The sequence below is a fragment of the Salminus brasiliensis genome, chromosome 2 (genome assembly GCF_030463535.1).
Source record: "Salminus brasiliensis chromosome 2, fSalBra1.hap2, whole genome shotgun sequence".
Classification (NCBI taxonomy): Eukaryota; Metazoa; Chordata; class Actinopteri; order Characiformes; family Bryconidae; genus Salminus; species Salminus brasiliensis.
The window spans coordinates 42,311,768-42,337,734 of NC_132879.1; the positions used below are offsets into that span (position 1 = coordinate 42,311,768).

Here is a 25,967-nt window from a genome sequence, read left to right on the forward strand (position 1 = left end):
AAATAAGAGATTATAATCAAATCCACTCTATAATCTGTATATGAATTGCTGTGAGCACAAGACTCATAGATGTGAATTATGGATGTGTATGATGGTGGCATCGATATGTGTAGACCTTCACAAAGCATGCAAAGGAACTGGCACTGCATTTGAATCCTACAGCCCGGTATAATGTCCCACACATGCAAACATGCTGTATCATTTAGGGGTTTAAGGGTTATATTTTCTGTGATTTTTTTTATTATTATTGTTTTTGTTTTTCTTACCAATTTCCAGCAGCTAGTTAGGTAGACATGTTGCTTCCAGCATGGGGAGGGTGAAGGCTAGCATAGGCTTCCCCTGTCAAAGCAGTCAAACCAAAAATTGGAATCTCAGTTTTACCTGGGGTGAAATAACAGAGTCAGAGGCGAAACCAATCAGAATGTTAATTTTGCATAGCTCTGACTGAAGCAATTTGCAGAGATGAACGTCAGTGTTATTTCAGTCAGAGAAAGTTGCCATTTATCAGTCACTGTTCTGTTTTAGCCAAATGTGCTAATGATGTAATTCTTTGTTAGCAAACTCTTTTCAAAAGATGTGGACTCAGTGTCAAGTTTAAAGATTGATGAAATCGTCTGCATGTGGATGAAGCAAGGGTAGAGACCTAAAGGCTAGAGGCCATCACATTTTGCAGAGTTCTCTGGTCTGTCTCTTACACAACTGCTAAAGCTATCAGTAAACCTACAGCACACTGGACATAAATCACCACAATGTGAGGAAGATACCATGCTACATTTGGCCATCAAACTCAAGCTTGCTTTGCACAGTGTGCCTAGAGATTTGGTGCAATGAAACTATCAGGATATTTTAGTGAGATGTTTCATGGTTGGTATGAACCCCACAAGCCCTTTTGCAGTAAAAGATACAAGTTATGAAGTAGTTGGGTTAGTAACCTTAGCTGAGGTAACAGATCCTTTCAGTTTATTCTTAACCAGCTTAATTCTCAGTGTAAACATTAAATTTGACCAACATTCCTAGTCTGATATGTGTTGTATTCTGATGCTGTCAGGGTGGTGCAGTATCTAGTGTTTGCCTCACTGCTCCATGGACTTGGGGCAGAGGGTCATTTATTCCAGGTAATACTGTTTTCTCTTACGTCTCAAAAACACATGGTAGATGAACTGGCTGTGCTAAATTGCCCTTAGGTGTGAAGGCATTGGTGTGTGTTTGTTGCCCTGTGATGGACTGGTGCCCGGTCTGGACCCACCGTGACTCTGTGCAAGAAGAAACAGATAGAAGATGAATTGTATTCGAAAGTTGCTTCCTATACCTAGCCATCAAATATTGTGTGTGCAGAGACTGTTATAAAGACTTATATGGACATGACATGATAATAGTGATTGCAAGCGAGGGAAGAAGGAGACTTATCTTTGGCTTTTGCAGCAACACACACTAGGACACTCTCCATGCGGGTAGTAGAGATGCTTTAATGGCATAACGACACCTTTCGCATTCACTTTACTGGACGGTTAACTGAAAATAATGGCCACAGGGAGCTACAGCTCAATGGAGCCACACACAGTAAAACAATAACTTATGAGAAATAGTTGCAACACGATCAACCTGATTATAATCCTGATTTTTATAACAACTTAAGGATTAATTCAGTAATTGAGTGAAAAAGCAATGCAAACTGCTTGAGTTTCTCCTAAGAAGACAATACAATCTCACACATGTAATTATTATATATACTGTAAATATGTCCATTACTGCTACATATCCAGAGTGATTTTCAATAGTGAGTAAATGAACTGTGTAATAGTCTTGCCCAGTCTTAACTTATTTTCGGAATTCTTGCTTGCACGGGCAGTTAAACGTCCAGTCCTGTATATGTGGGTTGGTGTTATGTTTTCCATACCGCACAAGTACATGCATGAGCAAGCATTAATACTATAATATAGGAATATTATATATAATTGTAGGTTATTTTGTGTAGTTCTGATATCAGAGTAATAAAAATAATAATGATTATTTGCAAATAATATCTTACCTACCAGTACATCTCACATGCAACGCTCCTCCTATTCTGTTCTGGAGCTGCCTCTTCCCTATCTGCACGCCATTTATTCCTTACGCAGAGTGAATGCAATCAAAATGATGCATCGATTTCCCTTGTTGAAGTCGGCTCGAGGGATTTTACAGAATCTACACTCGATTGCTTCCTGTGGGTCTTAGGCTGTCATATCCTGATGTGCATAGCAGCAGGGGAACTGAATGATTCACGTGCCAGTAGACACCGGCATCTTGCAGACAGAAGTGGAGGTGGTGGGTGAGGGGGACAGGATTTTCTCCCAACATTTGACCATATTAAACTAAAGCAAATGCCAAGAGTTGTACCTGTAGGTCAGCATCAGTGTTTTTTGCCACAGTTTGTTGTCTTTTTTGCTCACCAGGGCTAAAATGAGAAAAGAATTTGTTCAAATATCATCTGGCAAACAGAAGTAAGCGGCCCACGGCTCCAACAAACAGAGAGTGTGCAGCGGTCTGCGGTACAGCCTAGCCTTGCTGTCTGGCAGGAGTGGAGCGGTGAATATGGACGGCCCCAGCGCGCTGGCATGAGCAGATTAGTTAGGACTTGTTGATTTTATGATCTGTAGGCCCTGTGGAACTCTCTTTCTCCTGGCTATGTAGGGGTTCAGTGGATAGAAGAAGTTGGTTTACTGGGCTAGAGAGATTCACTGTTCACAGGAAAAGTGCAGAGATGCGTACACAGCAAAAGTCTGAGTGTAAAAGAGAGCAAGGCATTTACAAAAAGGAACTGGGGAGAAGCGAAGGAGGTAGTTCTTACAGTAAGGCTGAGGTGCAGCCCATGGGCAGTCAGATTGTACCATTCGTATCAAAGGAACAGCAAGCATGAGAAAGAGGTTGAAAGAGAAGGCTCAGGGCTGTCTTATTTAACTGGACAGATAAGGGTAAGACTGTTCAGCCAATGAGGAACCAGATGTTCCATAAAAATGTGTAGAAAAAAACTGTTCCATAGAAAAGCATCTTATTATATGAAAACACAAGGGTTATACTGCCTCCAATGTTTAGCTAGGGATATGAACTAGCTAAACATTGGAGATTTATCATGAATGCATTGGCAAGGATGTTTTGTAAAGGACATGATGGGTTATTCTAACAAAACATGACAAATAGTGGCACCGAACTTAACATTATTGAATTACAAATACTGTGCAGTTCTTTTCTATACTTATTCCAGTTTAGAAAGTCAGGGTCAGAGTGCAGGGTCAGCCAGGCTATTGTACCGCTGAGCTTACAGGTCAGACGCTCACAGATAAAAGGTAAGGAGGTGTTTTTAATAATATAGGGTGAAGCCAAAACCATGGTGCAATGGAGGAACAAGGTCAAAACCATGAGACAAGATATAAACAATATGAGCTGGGCAGAGGGAGAAACAAGAGAGCAAGAAAAAATCAGCAACAGTCACTTAGACAAAAAGGCTTAATCCAAAAAGAGGTAGTCAGGCAAAAACTGGTTAGAACACGGAAGGAACCACAAAAAAACACACTGCATGTCACTGCTAGGCAAACAACAATACTTTGCATAGGAGTGTGTTAGAGGCAGGCTTAAATACATAGAGCCTGATAAAACACAGGGGCAAATAGTCAATACTCAGGCGAACTGCCTCTAATTGGTTGAGGATGTGCACAAGTGGTGGCCAAATGTCGAAATGGGTATTCTGGGGCTTGTAGTGTCATTAAGAGAACAATAACAATGAGGGTCTCGTGAAAGCTATGCCATGGTTTGATCACGGGCCCAACATTGGAAGCCTGAAAGATTTAGGTGTTACACCCACAACCCTGTGATTAATAACCCAGCCATTTTAACCACTAGTTTCATAGCTCATTAGCTTATCTGATGAGACAGCCTTCATCATTCAGGCTTCCCCAATTTTACATGGAAATCAATTGGTTTAACTCACAGTAGCAGTATTTTTAAATTATACATTTTTGTACTTATCAGTGTGCTTATGTTTGTTGCTTTGCGCTGCTAAATATTTTTTCAGCCAGCACTACCTAAAAAAGTAATGTTAATTAGCCCTGTTTAGTTTTTCTCCATGTTTGTGAATTATGAATAAAAGCTGCATTTTGCCCCTAGCCAGGTTATGTTTATTTTTTTGTATGATTGGTTTATGTCTGCATCTTTTACCTTCCCCATGGGCAATCATATATACATTTTTCAACTCCTACAGACATCAAAATTGGAGTGCACATTCCTAGTTTGGATAAAAAAAATAAAAAAAAATAAAAAATCCAGCATCCAGTGTTTACCCATCATGGGGGTTCTTGGTTCCCACTGTGAGAGTTAAATAGAACAGGTGTACACAGACACTGCAATTGAATGCATTTGGAAACAGTGTGCTGTGATGGTGTGCCATACGTTTTATTCACAGCCTAAGCTCCAAGTCATTTAAAATGATGCTTGGAAGCATTTTGGAGCTGTGAAGAAATAGCAGGCTTGAGGATGGCAAGCATATGTGCTCTGACCTGCGGGTCACGACCCTGTCCCCCTCCGTTGCTCAGAGGTGTGACATGGGGAAGCCCCAGGGCTTCAGAGTCACAGGCGTTACCAGAGCTGTGTTTGACGTACTGCCTCTCGGGATTCAACACACACACACACACACACACACACACACACACACACAAGCACCACTACATCTAATGTCCTCTGACTGCTGCGCTGTTCAATAGTAAATTCAATACTAAATTATGCTCTGCTGTATAAACAGCTGTCTACATTTGGAAGGAAAATACTATCAGCTTGATTTATTGTCCAAAATCTGTGCTTGAAAACATCAGATGGGATGTCAGTGATGTCGAGATGTACATTATTTTTCTAATACAAAGTCTAATTTACAACTATAGCTGATCCTATTCATGTTATTTCACATCGCCTACTTTCAAGAGTTTGTTTCTTCCGTTGTGTAGAATTTTTAATTATTCAGTATAAAATGGTTTGTGGTGGTATCTGCAGTAGGTTCCTGTGGAGGACATTGATCATGAAGTAGCTAGCTGTGCTAAACCAACAGGCTATTTAATGTTATTTAGAGCTATTTAGAGCATAGCTAAATAGCTATCCAGCACAACACAAAAATATCAGAGAAGAAACAAGTTTTGTGGGCTGCCATATCCACAGAAGAAGAGGACAGTGTCTATGGTTAAAAATGACAAAGTTAAAACATCCACCCCAACGTCTATGCATAAGCTCTTACCGTTTTGTGATGTGAGAGGTATAAGATAAGAGGTTAGCCTAAGCATTAAACTAGGAGGTAACCTAAGTACCTTAAAAGCGTCTCAACGCATCTGCTTCACTGGAGCTGCAAAACCGAACCATTTCTCTGGGTAAGGATGTTGTGGTGTTGGTAAGAGCAGAATTAAACCAAATTTGGTGGATGTTTAGTGTCTGTAGTGCCTTTAACTCACATACACACATACACAGGTCCTCTTCTTTGGAAACCAACGCAGGGTTTAATAGCGCTATTTGGTGCCCCATAACATTGTGCTGTGTTTGTAACACTGTTGTTAAAAACGGAATTGTTCTCTTTTACCAATTATTGAGACACCCTCCGAGCATATTCTACTACACATTTTGTATGTTTGTTATTGCTGGGTTTTTTATCTATATCAACGGACCTGCTGTCGCACCACATGTTCTGACACAAAGTAAACAAAGATGCCCCCCTGTTGTTTAATAGAAAATAAGATGAATAATATTCATGCAGTAAATCTCAAAATCATATTCCCGGCTTCAACGTGTATTCAAGGTCTCTTCTAGAACTATAACAACAATGGCCCTCCCCATCATTAAGGTATGTCTATATTGTCCCTCCCCAGCTTTGTTGCTGATCTGCTGCAGCCAGTCAAGGCCTGAAGTCTTGTGGATGACCATTAAGCTGTATTGTTCCATATGGAAGCAAGTTAGATCATTTGCTCTAAGCAGCTTGCAGTTTTGTTGTATAAACAAAGAAAAGGTCTAAACATTTATATTGAGAAGCAATAGCTCAAGATTCTGTTACATATGGTGAATATTCAGAATTAAATTTGTTACACTGACCAATGTATCTTCTACTGGCCCTTGACATATGATGTAAAGGTGCAGTGCATTGTCATGACCCAGTCTAGGTCAAGCCATAACAATATGGTTTAAAGTTATTAAGTATACAGTATAACAGCAAATTACAAATGACAATGATAGAGAAACACCAAAGTAGGATTTATTGGGAAATTTTGTGGGGTATTTTGTGATATTTATCGAGGTCAAATACCAGGCAAAAGAAATGGGTTAGCAAGGCAAAGAAGAAAACACTGAACAACACTAGAAACAATGAGCAATGAGGCACAATCTTCCTGAGTGTGTGTTTGGCGCCTCTTTTAAGTGAAGGGGAAGGTGGAGCTAAATCATGGCTGGGAACTGTAGCAGGACTGGAGTGGATGGGGTGAAACCATGGCGTGGACTGGAATGACACAGAAGAGCAGAGACGCAGACAACAAAACACATGCACATAACAGCATTTTAAGTTGAGCGCGATTTTGGTGGGATCCTGTGGTCAAAGCTGTTTGGTTGGGTGCTGTACTGGTTATCCATGCCCACTTAGTTTTGTGTGTTTTTTGTATATATACAAGTTCAATGTCAAACATTGATTCAGTTCATGATGACGACATTCAGATGGTCATTGTTACAGTGTAAATTTGTAATCCTATATATAATATCTGGATTTACTGCTACGCAACAAGTTACAGACAGCTTACCTTTGCTGTTGTTGCAAGTCCTTGAGCCAAAATCTAAATAAAAAGTCCTACACCCATAAAATGTCTGTGGGCTTCGGAACTGTTCACAGGTATACAGACTTATCCTGTAAGCAAGATAGATGGTAATATCCAAGTACAAGGATGGAAGCAGCAATGCACGGTCAGGTATGGATTAATGTTGTTAATAGATAACAGTCTGGGGCATCCTTGCTGAGTGTGTCTCGGTATGGTGTCCTCTTACTTTGCAATTGCCTTTTTCAATTTTTTTTTACTCTCAAAGCTACCAAAGATTAGAAAAGTAATGTAAGAATGTTGCTTTCTGATTGAAGCTCATGTTTAAACGACTCTCAGGTGGAGTTCATGCAGCTTGAGCGCATGCTGTCATTAAATAAAACAGGTGGGCAATTTAGATGGAACAGCACCAAGAACTTCTGAAAGTCATGTAAATATTTCAAATATGTTTCATTTCAGGAGTTATTCTGATACATAAAATTTTACTGTGTAAAATTAGAAATGAAAGCAAAATAGAAGCATTTTCACTAGTTGTCTCAGACTGTGATGTATGTCTGTTAAAATATAAAATCTGTCAAACATACATAAATGTAATCATTATAATAACCTTCTTCTTCTTCTCCTCCTCATCAAGTGTCATGGAGCTGTTATTGAACATCATCTCTTCTATGTGGGTTTTTAGGCTCGTTATTGACTAACATGTGATTATATAGTTGGTCTGTCCTACAGTTGTGTGAGACTCTGTTGCCATGTTCTCTATTGTTTCTAGTTTAAGGGGTGTTTCTAGGCACAGTCAGACCTAGAGAAACAAGCTCCCCTAAGGCTTCAGTTTGCTCCTTGACGTTTACACTATTAAAGGAAATGTCCCTTTGCCACTGCAATGCCCCTTAATCACCCACCTCATCTTAGCCCAGTCTGTGAGCTGCGCTAAAATATTGCATGCATTTGAAAATGTTAATATTTGAATTGTGAAGCAATGCAAATGGCATATCAATCTTGCCAGGTGGAAAGATTTGCACACAGCGCGTTGGTATCCGGCAGTGAGGTGAAAGAGAGAGCAAGAGACAGTAGAGTGTGGCGTCGGCAACAGAAATAAATATGTGGACGCATTCCATCATGACATGTGGGAAGCATTGTGATCCTATGAGGAGCATAAAAAAAAAGCTGCTGCTGTCCTATGTGCTTGCTCAGTTGTCGGTCTTGGCAACTACAATTTTTTGTTCTCCCTTTTTGTAATGGAGATGCATAACGTGGTAAGATACGCTGTGTCAGACTAAAAGAGAATGTAGCGCCTCGCGCTGTTACACAGGCATCGCATCAGAACTGCTTCTTATTGTCTCAGAGGGGTGGGTTTTTGCAGCATCAGTCAAACGGCAGGTTGAATGAGACTTGGCAGAGGGAGTCCTTGCTCGTGCCCAGATCCCATTTCATCTTCTATATCTCCGCATCTCCAACCAACTGCTGGATGCCTGCTGCCACCGGATACACACCTGACTGGGCTGTAATCTGGGTGAACATCCTGCTTTACGGATGGAGGGGAGGCCTAATCTCCACTTACTTCTCCACAGTTGAGGCTAATGAGCAGATTTGGAGGACTTAATGCCTCCTCTGCTTTTCTTGGCATGTTCCTCTGTTCACTAAGTCTAAGACCAATCATTCACTTTTTGAGAGCAGTTCTAATCATACATGACTCACCTCAAAGTGCACGCTGTCACTCCCCCAGGCCAGGGTTAATTAACTCTATCCCCATGCTGGCCTGTAGCGCGGTTGTAATTTGTTTAAAATGGCAGTGAGAGGGGAGCTACATTTCAGGCTTGGGAGCTTATGCGTGTGACTTATTTCTCTCACTGTTCAGAGTAGACCTGATTAGCATTCCTATGAGGAAATGTGGTTTTTGTTAGAGAAGTATCGTTACAGGTTGTCTTTTGTGAGCGCGGGGAAGATGAGAGGAATTCTGCTGAGACCTTCAGACAGAACAAATCCCTGTGACTCACTTTCAGATAAACCCATCACTCGCAAGAACAGGGAATGGTTGTGTCTAAAACAAAGCAGTAGAAAATGAAAGGTTTCAGTCCTTGGAGGTAAAGCAGAACTGTGACCTTCAAGCCGCCATGACCTGAATTACGAACCATTCCCCACTACCCCTAATAACATCCCACCACTCTTGCCAGGTCTTGCCACTTCTTCACTTGATAGCCGTCTTCAGTGTCTCCCAAGAAGTCAGAGAGAATTGATCAGTGCTATCTATGGCACGGTTGGCTGGGGTATAGGTCACACTGCCCTTGATCCTGTAACAGTCCCACCATGGTGTTGGTTTTACTTTTAGAAGTTACCTCATGTGCACAGCCCCTTCTAGGGCAGAGAAGTGCTGATATCAGGAACAATCGAGACCTCTCTAAAGAGTGCACCCTATTGAGTTTCCTTTCATCTGGACTGTGGAGTGGAATTTTGTTTCTAATTGGCTAGACTTCCACTCTCCATGTCCAGTTAGACGTCCAGACGAGGCTTGTCGGTTGAGTTTTGAGGCTTCGCAGGTGTTCACGAGGCCAGTTAGAGCTTTATTCAGGCATGTAGTTTGATCTAACCTGATTCACAGAAGTTAACCTGACTAGATCCCCCAAATAATCTGTCGGAAGAAACTGACTCAACCACTTAGTAAAATCCATGTTCGTAATGATAGTGCCTGTGAGCTTAATTGTTTAACAGTTTAACAGTTAATTTACATTTAAATTCACATTTAAGGCATTTAGCAGACGCTCTTATCCAGAGCGACTTACAAAAGTGCTTTGCTAGTTACTTAAGAATAACCTCAGCTAGTTTGAATAGGCTAAAATTCAAAGATACCTCTAAGTTTAGACACTACTAAACATTGAGTGAATTGAATTCACTCTTAAAAATAGCATCCATATTTATTTTCCTATATTGTGTTTATGTAGCATGTATATAAGCTCCTCGCACAGAAAATTAGTTACCTTGCTACTTTAAGGTGGTAGTAACTTCAGGCATCTCCAGATGGTGTTGCACATATGGTTCAATAGACCTGTAATTTCAGCTACTTCCTTCACACCATGCCCAAATGCAATCACTCCTTTTTGCCAATCATGAACATCTACTTAGTGACCCATTTTCCACACATCGAACGAGACATTTACTGTGCTGTACCTTTCCTTCTCAATCTATGAATCCCGTCACACACTCCACAGGTATTTATATCATCCTTGTGCAACAGCGTCTGCAGGAGGCCTTAAACATTCAAGGTGACGCATTTTGATCCGGGGAACTCATATTGCTATACCTATGTCTATATATTTTTTACATATTTACTTACTTATTTTTACTTTCTGTATGCTTTATTTACATTAAATCTTTTTTTGTCTCACTTTACTTTTATTGACCTTATTTTTGGCTAGGAGGCTATTTTGGCCAGTGATCCAAGCATGTCACTACTAGTTGTACAGGGTATGTGACAAATAAAACTTTGATTTGATTAGATTACCTAAAGGTGCTAAAATGGTTCTCTGGAGTAAGGGCATCGAAATCTCACTTTTCGTTCCCTAAAGAAATGTTGTGAGTATGAGTGTGAACATAATTACATGTGGAATGGAATGGTTATATACAGAGTATATAACATGAAGAAAATTCACAACTCTTTTATAATACTGGTTCTTTAAATAACCATTCACTGAAAGGTTCCTCTATAGCAGTGGTTGCCAAGCTCGCTACTGAACGTACATCTTCCTTCAGGCATCCACACCAGACCTAACCCACCTCATCTAAACAGAGTAATTGTTGCCTACAGAAGTCTTTGATTGGCTGTATAAATGATATTAGATTAGTTTGTAAAGAAAGTGGATCTCCAGAATGAGGATTGTTAACCACTATTTTGTGGCATTCTACAATTCTGCTTAACATCGTAACACTGCGTTGTCAGGCATCCCTTTTGGGACTCCAGCACATTACAAGGTGTTAAAAACAGGTCAGGTGAAGAAAGAATGGAGACAAACCCAAATGCAATGGAATGCAAAGGGATGAATTTAGGTGGATATACACTATAAAAATAGCTGCAGAAGATGGAATAACCAGAATAGGAAATTTGATTTCAAGCCGCGTGCAAGGAATATTTGAAGAACGAATCCCTTTCAAAACTTTGAAGTGGACAAGCTTGCAGCTACAGAAACATCACTGATGATGTTTGTGCGTGCAGTTGGCATACTGTTGAACCACTGCACTCAGGAAAGGCTCCAGTAATCTGCCTTGGCCTTGTTGCAGCGCAAGAAGGCTCTGTATCAAATGGTATTTGTGTGCTTCATGCGATTTATCTACACAGATTGTCGTTTTACAAACAGTATTGCAGTGTGCAGTGGTAGCGTATGGTGGTGAATATGTGCTGTGTGCTGAGCAGCATTCAGTGTGTGTGTGTGTGTGTCTGTGTGTGTGAGTGTATTTGTGTGTATGTGTGTAGGAGGATTCGCACTGAATTGTAACATTTTAGGTTTGTGTGTGTGTGTGTGGGTGGATGGAAGTGTGGTGGCATGTTGAATAAACACGCTCCCAGTGCACGTGTGCCGCGCTAAATTCTCCTACGTTGGCATCTGTTAGTCAGTATCAACTACCCGGTCTCTTCAGAGCAGAGGCATTCGCCAGTTTCGGGAAAGAACCCAACCAACCACGACCCTCCATCTGTGTTGCCCACCCTCTTCATAAAAGATTAATCAACTGGAGCTGCTCAATTCCCCTCCGTTCTGTTGGGGTCCCTCTTCGGCGCCCGCTGCAAGACTCCTCTAGTTAGCTGGCCTCTTTAACGAGGTCGGGAAAACCCCATTAAGGTGAACTCGGCATGACATGTTTGAAGTGTTTCCTCTCAGCAGGTAATGCGCTTCCTGATGATGCCACGGCGGGGTTCCTTTACGCTTTTGGACTCACAACTTTGAGAAAAGACCGCCTTTGCCCCCCACCCCACCCCTACATGCTGTCCCTTTCTTATTCGGCCCCAAGCTGCAGAGAATTTTTCATCTCTGCTCACGGCGTGGTAGAATAGAGACGTAGCTCACATCTGCTTTGTAATGGATGGTACAATAAGCTGTTGTAATGGCGGCTGTGCTGCTGAGTTTGGTGCCATTACCGCGTTGAAACACGCATTGTCACACAGGCACTAATGTGAGATGAATCAAAACTCCATTAAGCATATGTCTCATGACTCAATCGCAAATGCATGTTTATGATATTCATTTCTTTCATTTAGTTCGGAATAGCCACGGCGCGCGATAATCATGCCTTTCTGATTTAGTGTGTGCTAAAGTGCTTCGGTGGGACAACACACTCCCAACACCCTCCCTCCTAGCATCCCAGCCTTCCAGCCTCCCAGCTGTTAGAGGACTGTTTGCTTTTTCAATAAATGAGTTGCACAAAAGAGGTACAACCTTGGGCAGCCTCTCTACACATCAGAGTGAACATGCAGGCATGCAATTTGATCATTCAGGATTCATAATGCGCAGGTAATCAATTCATTAAAAATGAACCGACAGGATGCCATGCTCCCCAGTGCTGAGAGAAGATGGATCATTTAATTAGGATGGCAAATCAGACAAACCACTTCATTCATTTCCATATTTATGCAGCTGCCTTAGGTTACTGGAGAAGTTTACTGAAGTCAACGAAGGAAAAAAACATCAGAGATGAGAAGGTTCACGTGGGTCATCAAACTTTTGTTTTCTCATTCCCAAAACATATGATTTTGTTAGGATAGGCCCATATGGGCTCATATGTGACGAGTCTGATCTGATCTTATATTTTATGTTGCAATGAGGCACCTTATGTGCACTGATCTTTAACACTGTAACCTTGGTATCTGTTCTGCATTACTGTAGATTGAGTCAGATTGAAGAATTTGAACCCTCCAAACAGAGAGTTAGACTATTGTCTACTGTGTTTTGTTATTTATTTATTTATTTCTTAAAGTGCAAACAGTGCTGACATTACCTAAAGGCTACTGCGTCATTTACCAGCAGGTGGGGCTGTTCTCTCAGCACCATTCACTTCAAGTCAAAGCCTTGCAGCTTCCCCTCTGCAACATGCTGCAATGCTGATGTCTGCCCATGCAACCAGGACACAAGCTTTACACACAGCCAGTGCTTTCAGCAGCCTTTGTTGTGTAGTCAGGCGACATTTTCCAAAAAAAAAAAAAAAAAAAGGATAAAAGGGCTCATTTCAGCTCTCGCCAATGTAAAAGAGCATGGTAAAACAATCCAGACTAAACAAAATGTGAGAAGGCTGTAATGTTTTTGAACACCACAAAAGCTGTGGGTGGCTAACTGTCTTTGCCTTTGATATGTTTTCATGTTTCCCACACACGGAAGCTTTATTCAGAATCTTTGCGGATCAAGAGAAACTGTCAGGCAGTGAGGGAGAGCCATGTCACGACAATCAGACATTGATGAAAGCACAAGGGACGTCTCTGTCATTCGACCGGCATTCAGAATCCTTTGAATGAGTAGATGACTCACTTGGAGAAACCAAAACATCCGCTGACCTAAATGAACATTGACACACGCCTTTTGATTGGTGTCACTTGCTTGTTGAACATACATGACAAAGTGTTAAGACATTTTAAAGGGAAGTCTGACTGTTGAAGTCTAGGGCCCATAACCTAGAATTTTCTTGAATTTAAGTTTTTCCTGGAGGCACTTATGTTATTTATGTATCAAAATCAGTACAAAGTTATGAATTATGAATCATATAAATGATCAAAAATTCTAATCAAAATGCTAAATCCCTCATCTAGTGGGCAGAAATACCTGCATAAACAGGGGAAGCAGTATAACGGAGTGTGATATAAGACAACGGCTCTGTCTGTTTTGTTGGGTTAAACAGTACTACAGCTTCTTTAGTTCTTCATTGTCCATATTTTGTGGTGGTTAACTAAAGTGGTAATGAAGTAAGGCATTCTCGTGTCGCTAGGGAATGTTTAGCTCTGACTCGCCCCCTAATGGACGTAGTTGTTTGTCAATCTTCGTAATGAGTTTGTGATGAAAGCTGCTTGCATAACTGCTGTCTACATCACCCCACAAAAACCTTATATATGTATATATATATTACACATTTAAACATTTGATCTTCTGGACATTTGATGTTCTGATTGGCTGCCCTGTATTGTGCTTCGCACAAAAAGCAGCCTGGGCAGAAACACTCCTTATAACTTCAACATGAGTGTGAGGGGGCTAGAATGCTGTAAGCTAAAAAGGTGGAGATATGCAAATGTGTTAATTGTTTGATTACAAAAACAAGAAATTCACAAAATATGGACTGGGAATTTTATTTGGACTATTTGAAACAATTTGGATTTTTTTAAACTTTAACAATGTCCACATTTACAGTGTTGAAACTTTTAACAGTGTCTACATTTCAGCATACTGTTAATAAGAATGAGCCCTTGGCATGGGCACGTTTACTATGGCCGCTCTGAAAAATCACTTAATAAATGCCAAGAGCTGGGAAGAGACTGGGGTGGTACATGTGTAGCAGATTGGTGATTAGTCTCGAACCAGACATTAATTAGGGCTAATTGCCTTTTGTTGTTGGGACAGAATGTCTGAAGAACGGCATTCCTGATTACACATATTGAGTCAGGGCTCTGAAGTACACGCAGATGCTCATTAAATGGACTGTAACTGTGAAAGGGTTCTGATCGAGGCAGTAGGAGGTCTATCATTCATCCCAACGCAGGACACTAATGGTATAATACTGGCCCCAGGGGAGGACAGCCAGATATTATGGTGTACATCAAAAATGATATACGACACTGTCCAGCTCAGTATTGCCTGTCAAGCCCTGTTTGTGTAATTTTACTCTGTTAAGTTCAGGATGAGTCATTTAGACATTAGCAGTAAAATGACTGACGATCTATTTGAATGATTAAGCTCAGTTTAAACTGTTGAACCCTGTTTTCACCTGTACCAAGGGCGTGTAATTCGTTGCTGTTTTATTGGTCAATGATTCTCTCTTTCTCTCTCTCTCAGGTGGGGTTTGCATTGCTCAGTCACTAAAGATCCCTCGGGAGCCGAGACCAGGAGAATTTGACAAGATTATTGTTCGTCTGCTGGAGACCCCCAATGCCCGTGCCATTATCATGTTCGCAAATGAAGACGACATCAGGTGCGTTCCCTTCTTTCTCAAAATCAGACAAAGCTTTTACAACTTGTTCCCACTGCCTTTAAGCTGTTTGTGCAAAAGAGTTCAGTTTTTTCCTGCTTTAAAAAAAGAGAGAAGAGCACTACAGAGAGGAAGAAATGCAGGCAGACAGAAACAGTGGAGGAAAGAAGACTTTGTGCATGTGGTTGAGTGAAAGTGAGAGAGAGAAAAGTGGAGGGAGAGAGAGAGAGAGAGAGAGAGAGAGTTGCAGGAAGAGCAGAGGAAAGATATGAAGAGATAGAGGAAGTGGAGTAGAAAAAAAACAAGAGATAACAATGCCTCCATTAATGCTGCACCTCTCTCCTTGAGTGCCCTATCTCCTAGTGGCCATTACTCAAGTCCCCTCTTTATCTAAATGGCCACTTGTATCTAGTCCACGAGGACTGCACCTAGGCACAGAGTGAGGTAAAAACTAAACCAAAGGGCTGGGCGAGAAGCGAGGCCCTCCTGTGGCTGGAGCCAGGGAGCGTTCTGATATCCTTTGCCGTTTGGTTTCACCATGGCCTGTGAAGCTCCCCTGAGCTGCTTATGTAATCCACTCTGTCAGGTAGAGCTGCGTAGGGCTTTGTTAGGTGCTTTAGAGTCTACTCTTCCACAGAGGGGACCAGAGAGATAAGACTTCTTAGGTCTTCTTCATCTTGGGAGTGAGCGAGGAAGTGAGTGCACTTTTATTCTACAGAATGTATGATCTTTAGGGTTGGAGCTGTTTATGCTCAGGGATGTGCAGCATATCTGCGGCTGGTGCATTATTTGGCTTTAAATAGGAAAAAGTAATTATAATTGATCTAATGTTGGAATTACAGCCAATAATTACAACTGATAATTTTGCAGCCTATTTTAGGCCTGCACTGCACTGTAGTGATGCATTGGTTTGTTAGTGGTGGTGGGCCCTGTAGTTTTTAAAATATATATTTCTTATTATTTCTTGACTGAAAGACTCATGTCCTTCTTGTCTTAGTATAAAAATCAGCAGGAACAAGATTTGTTACTTGATGCTAATACTGTTGATTGAGTGTCAAAAATCCTAATTACCAAATGATTCATTTTAAGCTCTGTCATAGAGCATACTGGACACTACTTTAAGTATTTCATCTTAAATAGTGATGACATTCTAACTGTAAGCAGTGCTGACTAGGGGTACTTGCTTCTTTGAAACATATGGTTTAAAAGTGCCTGAAAGGGTCTTCTTTTTGGAAATTTTGGACATTCCCCGACAACCAGCTTTATTGCTCCTTAATGATGATCTACAGCCCAGTTAGAAACTGCAAAATTGTACTTGCTGGTTTGGTAGCTCAGCACTGGTTATCTTCTCATGTATTACATACGAGAAAGTGGTTATTGCATTTGGTAATGGAGGTCTCTAGTACTAGAATACACAAAGCTAAGGCCTTTACGATCGAGATGTGAGAAAACATGCCTGTAACATTAGTGAACTGCTAACTCTTTACTCTTTATTACAATAATAATTTTGTTTATATATGCATGTGTATGCTTGTGTGTTAATGTATGTATGTATGTATATATGTGTGCATGTGCATGTGTATATGTGTGTAAGTTATGTTTGATTAATGCTGTTTATCCTTTGTTTCTTTTGTAAACTTTGTTGATACACCAACTGAGGGTGAGAGGGATGGAGGTTAATTTAAAAACATATATTTATATCTATGTCATCCTTGTGCATTTTGTCTTCTGTTTAGTATTAATAGTACTTTTAAATGTACTGGAATTGCACACAGAATTAGTCCAATTAAAATGAAGCATAGTGAATAATACCACCACGCCATGCGTTAGAGAGCAGGGTTCAACCCCAGCCAGCTTGAAACTCCACTGCTATTTTAAAAAGAGCGTATAAACACATGGTGTAACACTTCCTTGGCAAGATTCTAACATGACATCCTGCAGTTTAACCTTTTTCTATTCATTGCTTTTCATAAATGGATTATAGATAAAAAAAAAAAAGTGCATTCCTATAAGTGTGGGGAATTTTCTCTTTCAGTTTTATCTCTTTTTACCTTTGCAGACGAGTCCTGGATGCTGCCAAAAGGAGCAACCAGACTGGGCACTTCCTGTGGGTGGGATCAGACAGCTGGGGTTCCAAAATCAGTCCGGTGATCCAGCAAGAGCAGGTGGCTGAAGGAGCTATTACTATCCTGCCCAAACGAGCTTCGGTAGAAGGTAAGAAAATAAGCCGCTGGTCTACTGAAGAAGCAAACAACAGTCAACATAGCGTCCATGTTTGTGCACTGTTTGTACTGCCAATTTTTTATATAAGTCTGTTTCTGGCCTGATGCTTTAGCGAATCATGTAAACGGTTTCTAAGTGAGCCTTAACCAGTACCTGCCACTGTTAAATTAAAGCAATATGTCATTCTGCCAGTCATTATGGAGAGGTTCATGTAGGCTTATTAAAATTAGCAACGTTGGCTCAAAAAGCTACATTCAGCATTTAAGATGTGAAGCAGTTTAAAAACAAGCTTCATTCAATTAAATGAATGAACTAAAATTTCAGGTGGTCATTAGTCCTTTTTTAGCATCCTGTTGTTCTGGCAATAAGGAAAGATTTGTTGGACTGTGTGGCTCGAGATTGATTGACAGTTGTGTGAATGGAACCACACTGCTGCTACCTAGAAAAATAATAAGGCACATGTACACAACATTGGGGCTAAGCCCTTAATGTGTTCAAACCCTACCAACAGGCCTTCATTTGATGAAGTGAAAGAAGATAAAATCCCATCTTTCGAAGTGAGGTTGACTGATAATTTAAATCGAATGAAAACTTTTACAGCTGTAATAAAATAAAACTTGGCATGACTGGCTTGGGTCCTGATTGGATTTCCCATACAAATTAATAACTGATTAGGCTTTCTGGTTTGAAAAACTGTTGTACTTTTAAGAAGAATGGGAAAAATGCTAAGCAAGGCAGCAATAGTCATGGTATTTCTTCTGTTATTTAGCAAAGCGACCATCATGTCATTTGTATTGAGTTTAATGAATGTAATTAATGTAATAAATGTATAATTGAAGGCTTGAAGACCTTGACAGTAGCCATGCATATGGTATGCTTAATTTTGTTCTTAATTACTGTGACTCATATGCATCTCTGCCAAATTCTATTAAAATTATGTCCCCGACCTTTTTTATGGTTGGGTAGTGACGTATTATATGTAATGCCAATGCCAAGTAATCAGGATACAGAAAACAGTAACTAATACATTATAGTTACAATGAAGTAGGCATTTATATTACAGGTACATTTTAAAAGTGTGATTACAAGCAGGATTACATAAAACTTAAAAAAGATCATAACTTGTGAGTGAGGGAGAGAGTGTGTTTTTGTGAGGTGGTGCTGTTTTGTTGTTGTTCGTCTTTTTAATGACACACATGAAGCTAGTTGAGTGTAACAGCACCCATCCTCCCACCCCCCCGTGTAGAACCTTGAGTTTGCCTTCCCTGGCATGCTGTAAAAATGCATGCACAAATGGAAAAAAGCAATATCACTGTCCAGTGTAAATGAGGCCTTTCAGCAGTAAATATTCAAAATATATTTATTGCATAACCTAAAACCTGCTTACACCAGCAAACCAGACCAGAATAAACAATTAAGACCACTTTAGATGAACATGTCATGATGAATGGACCCAATATGGACCAAAAATATAATATTAAACTGAAATAAAGTCATTTTTCTTTTGACATATTTTTTACATGTTTTAATTTTTCTATTTACATATACATGTAAGAATATTTATTTATTTAAGGAATATTAGGAGATGAGGCTTTGTTCCAGCAGTAATAGCATACATAATGTGGTGGACAAGGGATCTTTCTCATTTGTTTCATTTGATGTGGACATGAGATTGTTTGGTATTTGGTGTCATATGTTATATGAGTTTTCTTTTATTGAATTCATTTAAATATATGTCTTTAAAAAGACAAGAAATCCAAAAGTAACTTAAAGCCATCAGGTTAAATTACTTTAATATAGTAATCCTTTAGTCAGGCCATTTTATTGGTGTAGTAAACCCCTCTTCCGGAAAACCATGCCCAAAACAGTAACCGGGATGGGTGAAGGTTAATGTGTGAGTGTACAAAATAATGTAAAATATCAGTAATGTGTGAATAATTTGAGTCTTATTGGCTATGATGCACACTTGTTTGCTCAGCATAAGCTAGATAAGGGAGTTATAGACCAGCTGTGTAAAAGATTATCAAAGCCAAAACTGATTAGAGGTTTACCATTCAGTTAAATGGTACAGAACACATTGCCCTTTATTTAATGCAGGGAGTTAGTACTTTAATCTAGGAAGCATGAACAGTCGCAGTAAAACCTCAGCAGAAGACTGGCAGAACACTATATGTACTGTAGCTGATTCCTTAACAATAGATGCAAAGGTTTAGAGACAGATCATTGACCAAATTTGTTATTGTGCCAGAGTGAAATAATCACACATTTACAAAAAGGATAAACAGAATATTAGGAAAATATGCAACCCCCCTAATATATCCACATTCACCTTTTTATAATCCTTTTGCAAATTAAAGATTATCATGGCAATTACAAGTAAAGCCTATTCCCGCTAATGGAGGGGGTACATTTTTAGACTCTGTGGTGTGAAAAAACCTGTACATGCTTGTAAACGGACCCAAATGGTTAGTCAAATGTGCATCACTCACACTCTGATTCAGTGTGTAATCTGCTACACAAGTCCAAAACGACACAAGTTTGATTTCCCACATATTTTAATAGATTTGGTTTTGTAATGTGCTAATACACCGTTTTATATTAAAACCTAAACTGTCCGATCTGATTTTGATTTTGAGCATTAATTGCTAGAAACTCTTTTTAGCGCAATTTGAAATTGAATTTCAGATTATATATCACCAATTGTGAAATCTAGTTTTAGCTTTTAGATTGCTCTTCCAAAACTTCCAACACAGCTATGAGTTAGTATTGAAAACTTTAGCATTCAAGTTCAAATTCATGGTTCTAATGGCATAATTCTATCTCTATATTCATTCCATATCCTAGAGCTAAATAGGAATCATTGATTAATTCATTGGTTGATGCTTCCAGTAATAGTGACTGAACACACAAAGCAGTGTTTTTGCAGTGCCATTTATTCTTCATTTTAAGCCTTAGCTCTTGCCTTCAGTATCAGCCTTTGGAGTCAAGAAGCGTAAAGCAATATGGAAAGTCAATAACTGTCTGCAAAAGAACAGCAAGCAATTGAGATGCTTTAAGAAGTCAATTAGAGTGAGAGCGCAGGCACTGGGCATAGCAAAATTCATGCTGTGTAATATCTGGAAAAGAAAGAAACCACTGGTAAACGAAGTTACTTATGAGAATGCAGGCTGAGGAAAGCAACTGCAGTTGATGATAGAAAAAGGGTATGAGATGTGGAAAAGAACCCTGAGTGTCTAAAGCTGAGAAATCACCAGCATTCTCTAGACAATGTGCTGTTCACAGCAACTTCCCAAAAAGGCCCTCATCATCACCAAAAACAAGAACTTACACATTTGTAAATAGTGTTGGGAAGAGTACATTTTGTTTTATAGCCAGATGAGACAATTATAAGCTTTTAATAAAAAAAAATATATATATATAAAGCTTTAAATTGTCCCATAAACTGCCCCATAAACACATTTTACGCTTTACACCGTCTTCATAGATAGCACTAATCACATAAATAACACTATTTGACTAAAACGAATCAGAGTCTACCCTATATTACATATTTATGAACTGTGATTACACCCCCCCCCACACACACACACACATCAGTGTACCTACCCACATAAACATGGTATATTTTTGTTTACAGTATGTTTGAGAGAGTTAGTGATGGTCATTCTTGCTGCTCAGTTTCAAATAGTAAGACCTAAATTGTCTCACAGTTAGATCTCAGATCTTTCCTCTGGATTCTTGGAACCTGTGCCAACAAAAATAAAACATGAGATATTCCAGTAAGGGACATTTTGGTTGTGAAATCATTGAAAACAACACTATTTATGTAAATGTGTTTTTTGTTTTATCACTGTGCTAACTTTAGCCTCTTTATAAATTCCTCTGGGTTATGTTAGTATTAACAGCATTGTTCGTTCAATTCCCAGAGACATTGATGCTTATTACAGCAGCTGTAAACGTTGAAGCTTGAGACATGCAGACATTGGCTCATTAGCAGTCTGCTGGGCTTGCTAAACATAATCATGTTCCTCTGTAGTATGGTTTAAAGCATGAGTTTGTATATATATATATATATATATATATATATATATATATATATATATATATATATATATATATACATTTTAATAGCCAGTCTCATCACTAGTTTGTTGTATTTGTCAATGTCCTGTGGAACTGTACTTGTACTTTGGGATAATATAAAGCACTAGTGTCAGAAATAAACTGTTAAATTTGAAGTCAATTAAAAAGTAGGGAAAAGTAGGGAAAAGTAATTGAAGTCAATTAAAAATTAAAAATATTTCTTCAAAGTATACTACCTGGGAAACATGATGGTTGGCCAAAAGTGAAACTTCCCTACTATCCCATTACCCTAAATGTAACCAAAAACCTAAGACAAGTCTGATACCTGAAGTATTTTTTTATTTAGGTTTGTATACAGTGTATTAAAGATAGCTAAACAGCAGTAGCAGCCATTGTGAAGCTGGTATTACTGGTAACCTAAAATACAAAATAATTTATCTCTCCAAAAGAATTGCACAACAAAGACAAAGCAAAGACTACACAATATTCTGTATTCTATCCTCATCTTCATATTGGATAAAATGTGTAAATTCAAACTTTTCCACTGTCCTAGTACAGAGATCACCATATGCTAATGCCAAGTTGCACTGCTAATGGCAGACATGGGAATGAAAAAAAAAATAAAACATTTGTCCAGGGACCTATATCAAAATCATATTGCTTTGGCAAGTTGCCAAACTCAGTAAAGGTAAGTGATATATTACAGCGCTGAGCAAGGGTAGCGTGCCTAATTGCTTGTTGCGACAGAGGTACTCCCAGATTAATGTTGTATATAAAGTTGTATGGATCTGACTTAAAGTGATTACTTTCCAGTCCACTCAGTTAATTTAGTGACATTAAATGTTATCTTTGCAGTGAAGTAACACCCACTCTCCTCTCTCCACAGCCTTTGACCGCTACTTCCGAAGCCGCTCACTCTCCAACAACAGGAGGAATGTGTGGTTTGCGGAATTCTGGGAGGAGAACTTCAACTGCAAGCTTGGCATGCATGGCAAAAGACCGGGAAGCCCGAAAAAGTGCACAGGTAAGACAATAGACAGACAAGCTAACCAAAGGAACTGGTCCACTCCAGCCATCCTGCTGTGCTCACAGGCTTGCTGCCTCTGATGTTCTATAAGGCTTTCATGTCTGAAGAAGCTGTAACGAAAAGAGAGATGAAGTGAAAGCTTCTTGAATGGAGGCCAGGATGTGTGGAACACGCTTTCCCCTGTCGTGAAATGACAGGTTCTCCGTTAGGCTGCCAGTCCTCTTGCATAAGCGTGCTCCAAGAACAGTGTGTATTCTTCTCTAAGCTTTCAACTAGGGGACACGCGCTATGGACTTCCCCAGACCCTGTCGGCCATATAAATATATGTCGGAGACATATACATATATATTTTTAATTAGAATCTTATCCTTATTTTCACCACATCACTAGTGTTTTAGCCCACAACTGACACTAGGGTGCCCAGAAATCAGAAAAACTATATAGACCCTGCATTGCATAAGTCAAAACTGAAAATTGAGTTGAAAGGGCCCAACATTCATCACTCATTCCTGTTTTTAGAGTAGTCAGTGAAAGTGTGCTAACTTGTGAGAATTAGTGTTTTATGTCGCATTAGATGCCTCTTAAGCATTCTTTGACAACACCAGAAGTTGGAACAGGAGCATTAAAACCATAAACATCTAAAGAAAGCACAGAGCTTTAGAGAACATATGAATGTAGCTCCACAATCACTCCAGTTGACCAGTTGCCATCATTAAAATGTGTGCCCGTAAAATGCTGCCAAAGAAAAGACTGCCAGTTGAACATCACTGGCTGCTGCAAACAGATTTGTTCTGGCTTACTCTTCATATTCTCTGTAACTGAATATTCTGTTCTCACAAAAGAAGCCTGGGCAGGTTAACAGAATGCTGACGGTCAGCTGCACTGATAAAAGACGGACACGTTCATATCATCTGAGCAGAAGTTACAGTAATCCTGCTTTAGAAAGTAAAGAACATGTTTTTGTATGCCCTGTTGTGGGCTTCAAATGTATCGAGTTACATAATTACACTATATGTCCAAATGTTTGTGGACACCCCTTCTAATAAATGCATTCAGCTTCTTTAAGCTGTACCCATTGCTGAGACAGGTGTTTAAATGCACACACACAGCTTTCTGTTTATTTAACTTACATTTTTTCTTTTTGTCTCACAATTCAGTATGGGCTCTCCACATGTGGTAGGCATCAATCATTTAAAGCTTTTTTATTATCAGTGTAAATTCAGAAAAAAATGTATTCCATTTAAATACAATTGATGTTCCTACCCAATTTTATGTAGTCAATTACACAACCCACTTCTTAGTACTCTCCCCCTATTGCATATAATGTTCCTGACAAAGGAACACTACCTGACACATGTGCAACCAGTCAGCTCCTGGTTTTGAACGGCTGTCAATACAACATTATCGGGCAACTAATGTGCTTGAAGGAAAGTACTGGGTACACAGCTCTGATGCTTTGGCTAGCAGACACCTGTTTAAGCCAGCATCACACTGAAGTGATGTGGGGAGAGAGGAAACCTACCCACCCTGGAGGTCAAGGCCAATTGTGCTCTCTCTGGCTCTGGCTGCTGATGGCAAGCAACATGAATGCACCATGTTTTAAGAAAACAATTTTTGGAAAACATTTATGTCATTTAATATGCATTGTCAGTGTGATATCATTATGATGATCAGATTTGAGAATGTTATCTCAAACGTTTCCTTAGCATTAGTATTTGTCTAACTGGTGTTTGAGAAATGCTCCAATGACGTTGTGATGCAAGCCATTGTTACACCACTTGTTTTACAACGTTCCTGGAATATTATTTCTGTGTCATTACAAGGTAACTTTCCTAGAACTCTTAAAAACGTTGCTTAACGTGCTAGGAATAAGGCACGGTCCTGAGGTAGCATCTTGCTAATTTTGGCCCATGCTGCATTTTTTGTGAGGGGTAGCTTACTTTTTATAACTGGTAGCTTAGCTTGCCACAACACTGCTGAGGACGTCACATTTAAGAGGCAGTGACCACTCCAGGTAAGTACACAAAATCATGCATACAAAAAGAGCACCAAACCATGGCCCTTCTAGCAGCAAAGGTAGCTTTAAAAGCCAGAATCTCTTGTCACTCCTTCCTCCACTCCTGGCCGCTGTTCAGTACTGTGGAACAGCATGCCTGAGGGCAGTCAGTAAAAGCAGCAGAGTCAACAGGCCGATGGGGGGCTATAGCTGTCTTTCCAGGCCACACACACATACAGAGAGAAAGAGAGAGAGAGAGAGAGAGAGAGAGAGAGAGAGAGCGTGAGCGAGTGCATCCGTCATGAGTCACTGAGCTAATTTGAGAGCAAAGTGCTTGCAGGAGAGAGTGTGTGACACAAACACACACACACACTCACACAAGCACACACGCAGAGTGAGAGGAGGGGGCGAGGGGGATTTTATCTACCTGAACCAGCTTCCGCGCTGCCAGACCCCTAGCCCTGTGTGACAGAGACAGAAAAAGTGCTCTGCATCCTTGCGCAAAACTAAATGAGCTGCGAGATACGGGGTCAGACAAACACGGCTCAGCCAAAACAATGCAGCCATGAAAGCGTTTAGCAAACATCAAAAGACCCCGGTGTGTCAGTGGTGTCTGAGTATGGAGAGAAAACAACAACAACAAAAAAAAAAAAAACAGGAAAAAGAGCAGCATGGAGCCCCTAGGTTAGCATTAGTTGCACTGTTTGTGGTGTGACTTTTAACAGCTACCACTCCTGCTAAAAATAGCAGCTTAAGTAAGGACGCATCTCCATGTTCACTGTTGTGAGACAAAAGCCGTGGGCCTACACGCTCCCTTCCTCCAGCTATAGCCAAAGGCACTCAGATTTCCCACAGACTCTAAGACAGAAGTGTTTTATCACCAAGTCACTTTATTCTTTAGATGTATGACAAATTTTGCAAATGCATAGTTATGCAACAGTTAATGCCAACCTCACAATCTGATTGGTTGAGAAGGGCCCTAACCGTGCTGATATTTGTTATGACACTAAAACTGCAGCACTCTGTCTAGCAACCACCTAGCAACACCTTAGCGAGCATTAAACAGAACTATAGCACTTGCCTGAAATACCATCGCAGCCTCCTTGCAACACAATAGCACCCATATAGCAAGCACTTTTAGCAACTACCTGGGAAACCATAGTAAGCAACTAGCAACACCATAGCAACCACCTAACACCTGGAATACCGTAACAACCACATAGCAACAACCTGGAAGTGGGAACCTCTTAAGCTGAACAACTATTCTGCGTTTCATTCAGGAAATGCACTTTTATAGTTATCATTAATAGTTTTTGACTCTTTATTTTTAATTATGTTTGTAGTGAATGGGCTCCAATTCTGTCATCCAGGAACAAGAAACTGTAGTGAGCACAGGTTCTCCAAAACTGGACAGTTGAAAACTGGGAAAGCAAAGCCTGGTCTGATGAATTTTGATTTCTCCTAAGGGACACAGATGGTATTTAGCCATTAGCGTGAATCCATGAATCTAACTTGCCTTGTGTCAAAAGTGCAGGCTGGTGGAGGTGGTGTTGTGGTGTGGGGGAAGTTTTCTTTAGGCCTGATAACACCAGTCAGTCATCAATCAATCTTGAATGCCACAACCATTTTGAATATTGTTGCTGACTGTGTGCATTTCTTCACGGTTGCCGTTTATTATTTACAGCAC

The 25,967-nt window shown here is 40.0% G+C and overlaps 1 protein-coding gene across 3 annotated transcripts in view; it reads left to right on the forward strand.

The window, feature by feature from the left end:
* The window catches only part of grm8a (glutamate receptor, metabotropic 8a), a 262,109-nt gene that overhangs the window by 148,988 nt on the left and 87,154 nt on the right, over positions 1-25,967 (forward strand). For all 3 annotated transcript variants that reach the window (XM_072672832.1, XM_072672833.1, XM_072672834.1), the window contains exons 4-6: positions 14,819-14,954; positions 17,011-17,165; positions 22,144-22,281. In XM_072672832.1, coding sequence (XP_072528933.1) covers positions 14,819-14,954; positions 17,011-17,165; positions 22,144-22,281 — 429 coding nt within the window. The remainder of the gene's footprint in view (positions 1-14,818; positions 14,955-17,010; positions 17,166-22,143; positions 22,282-25,967) is intronic.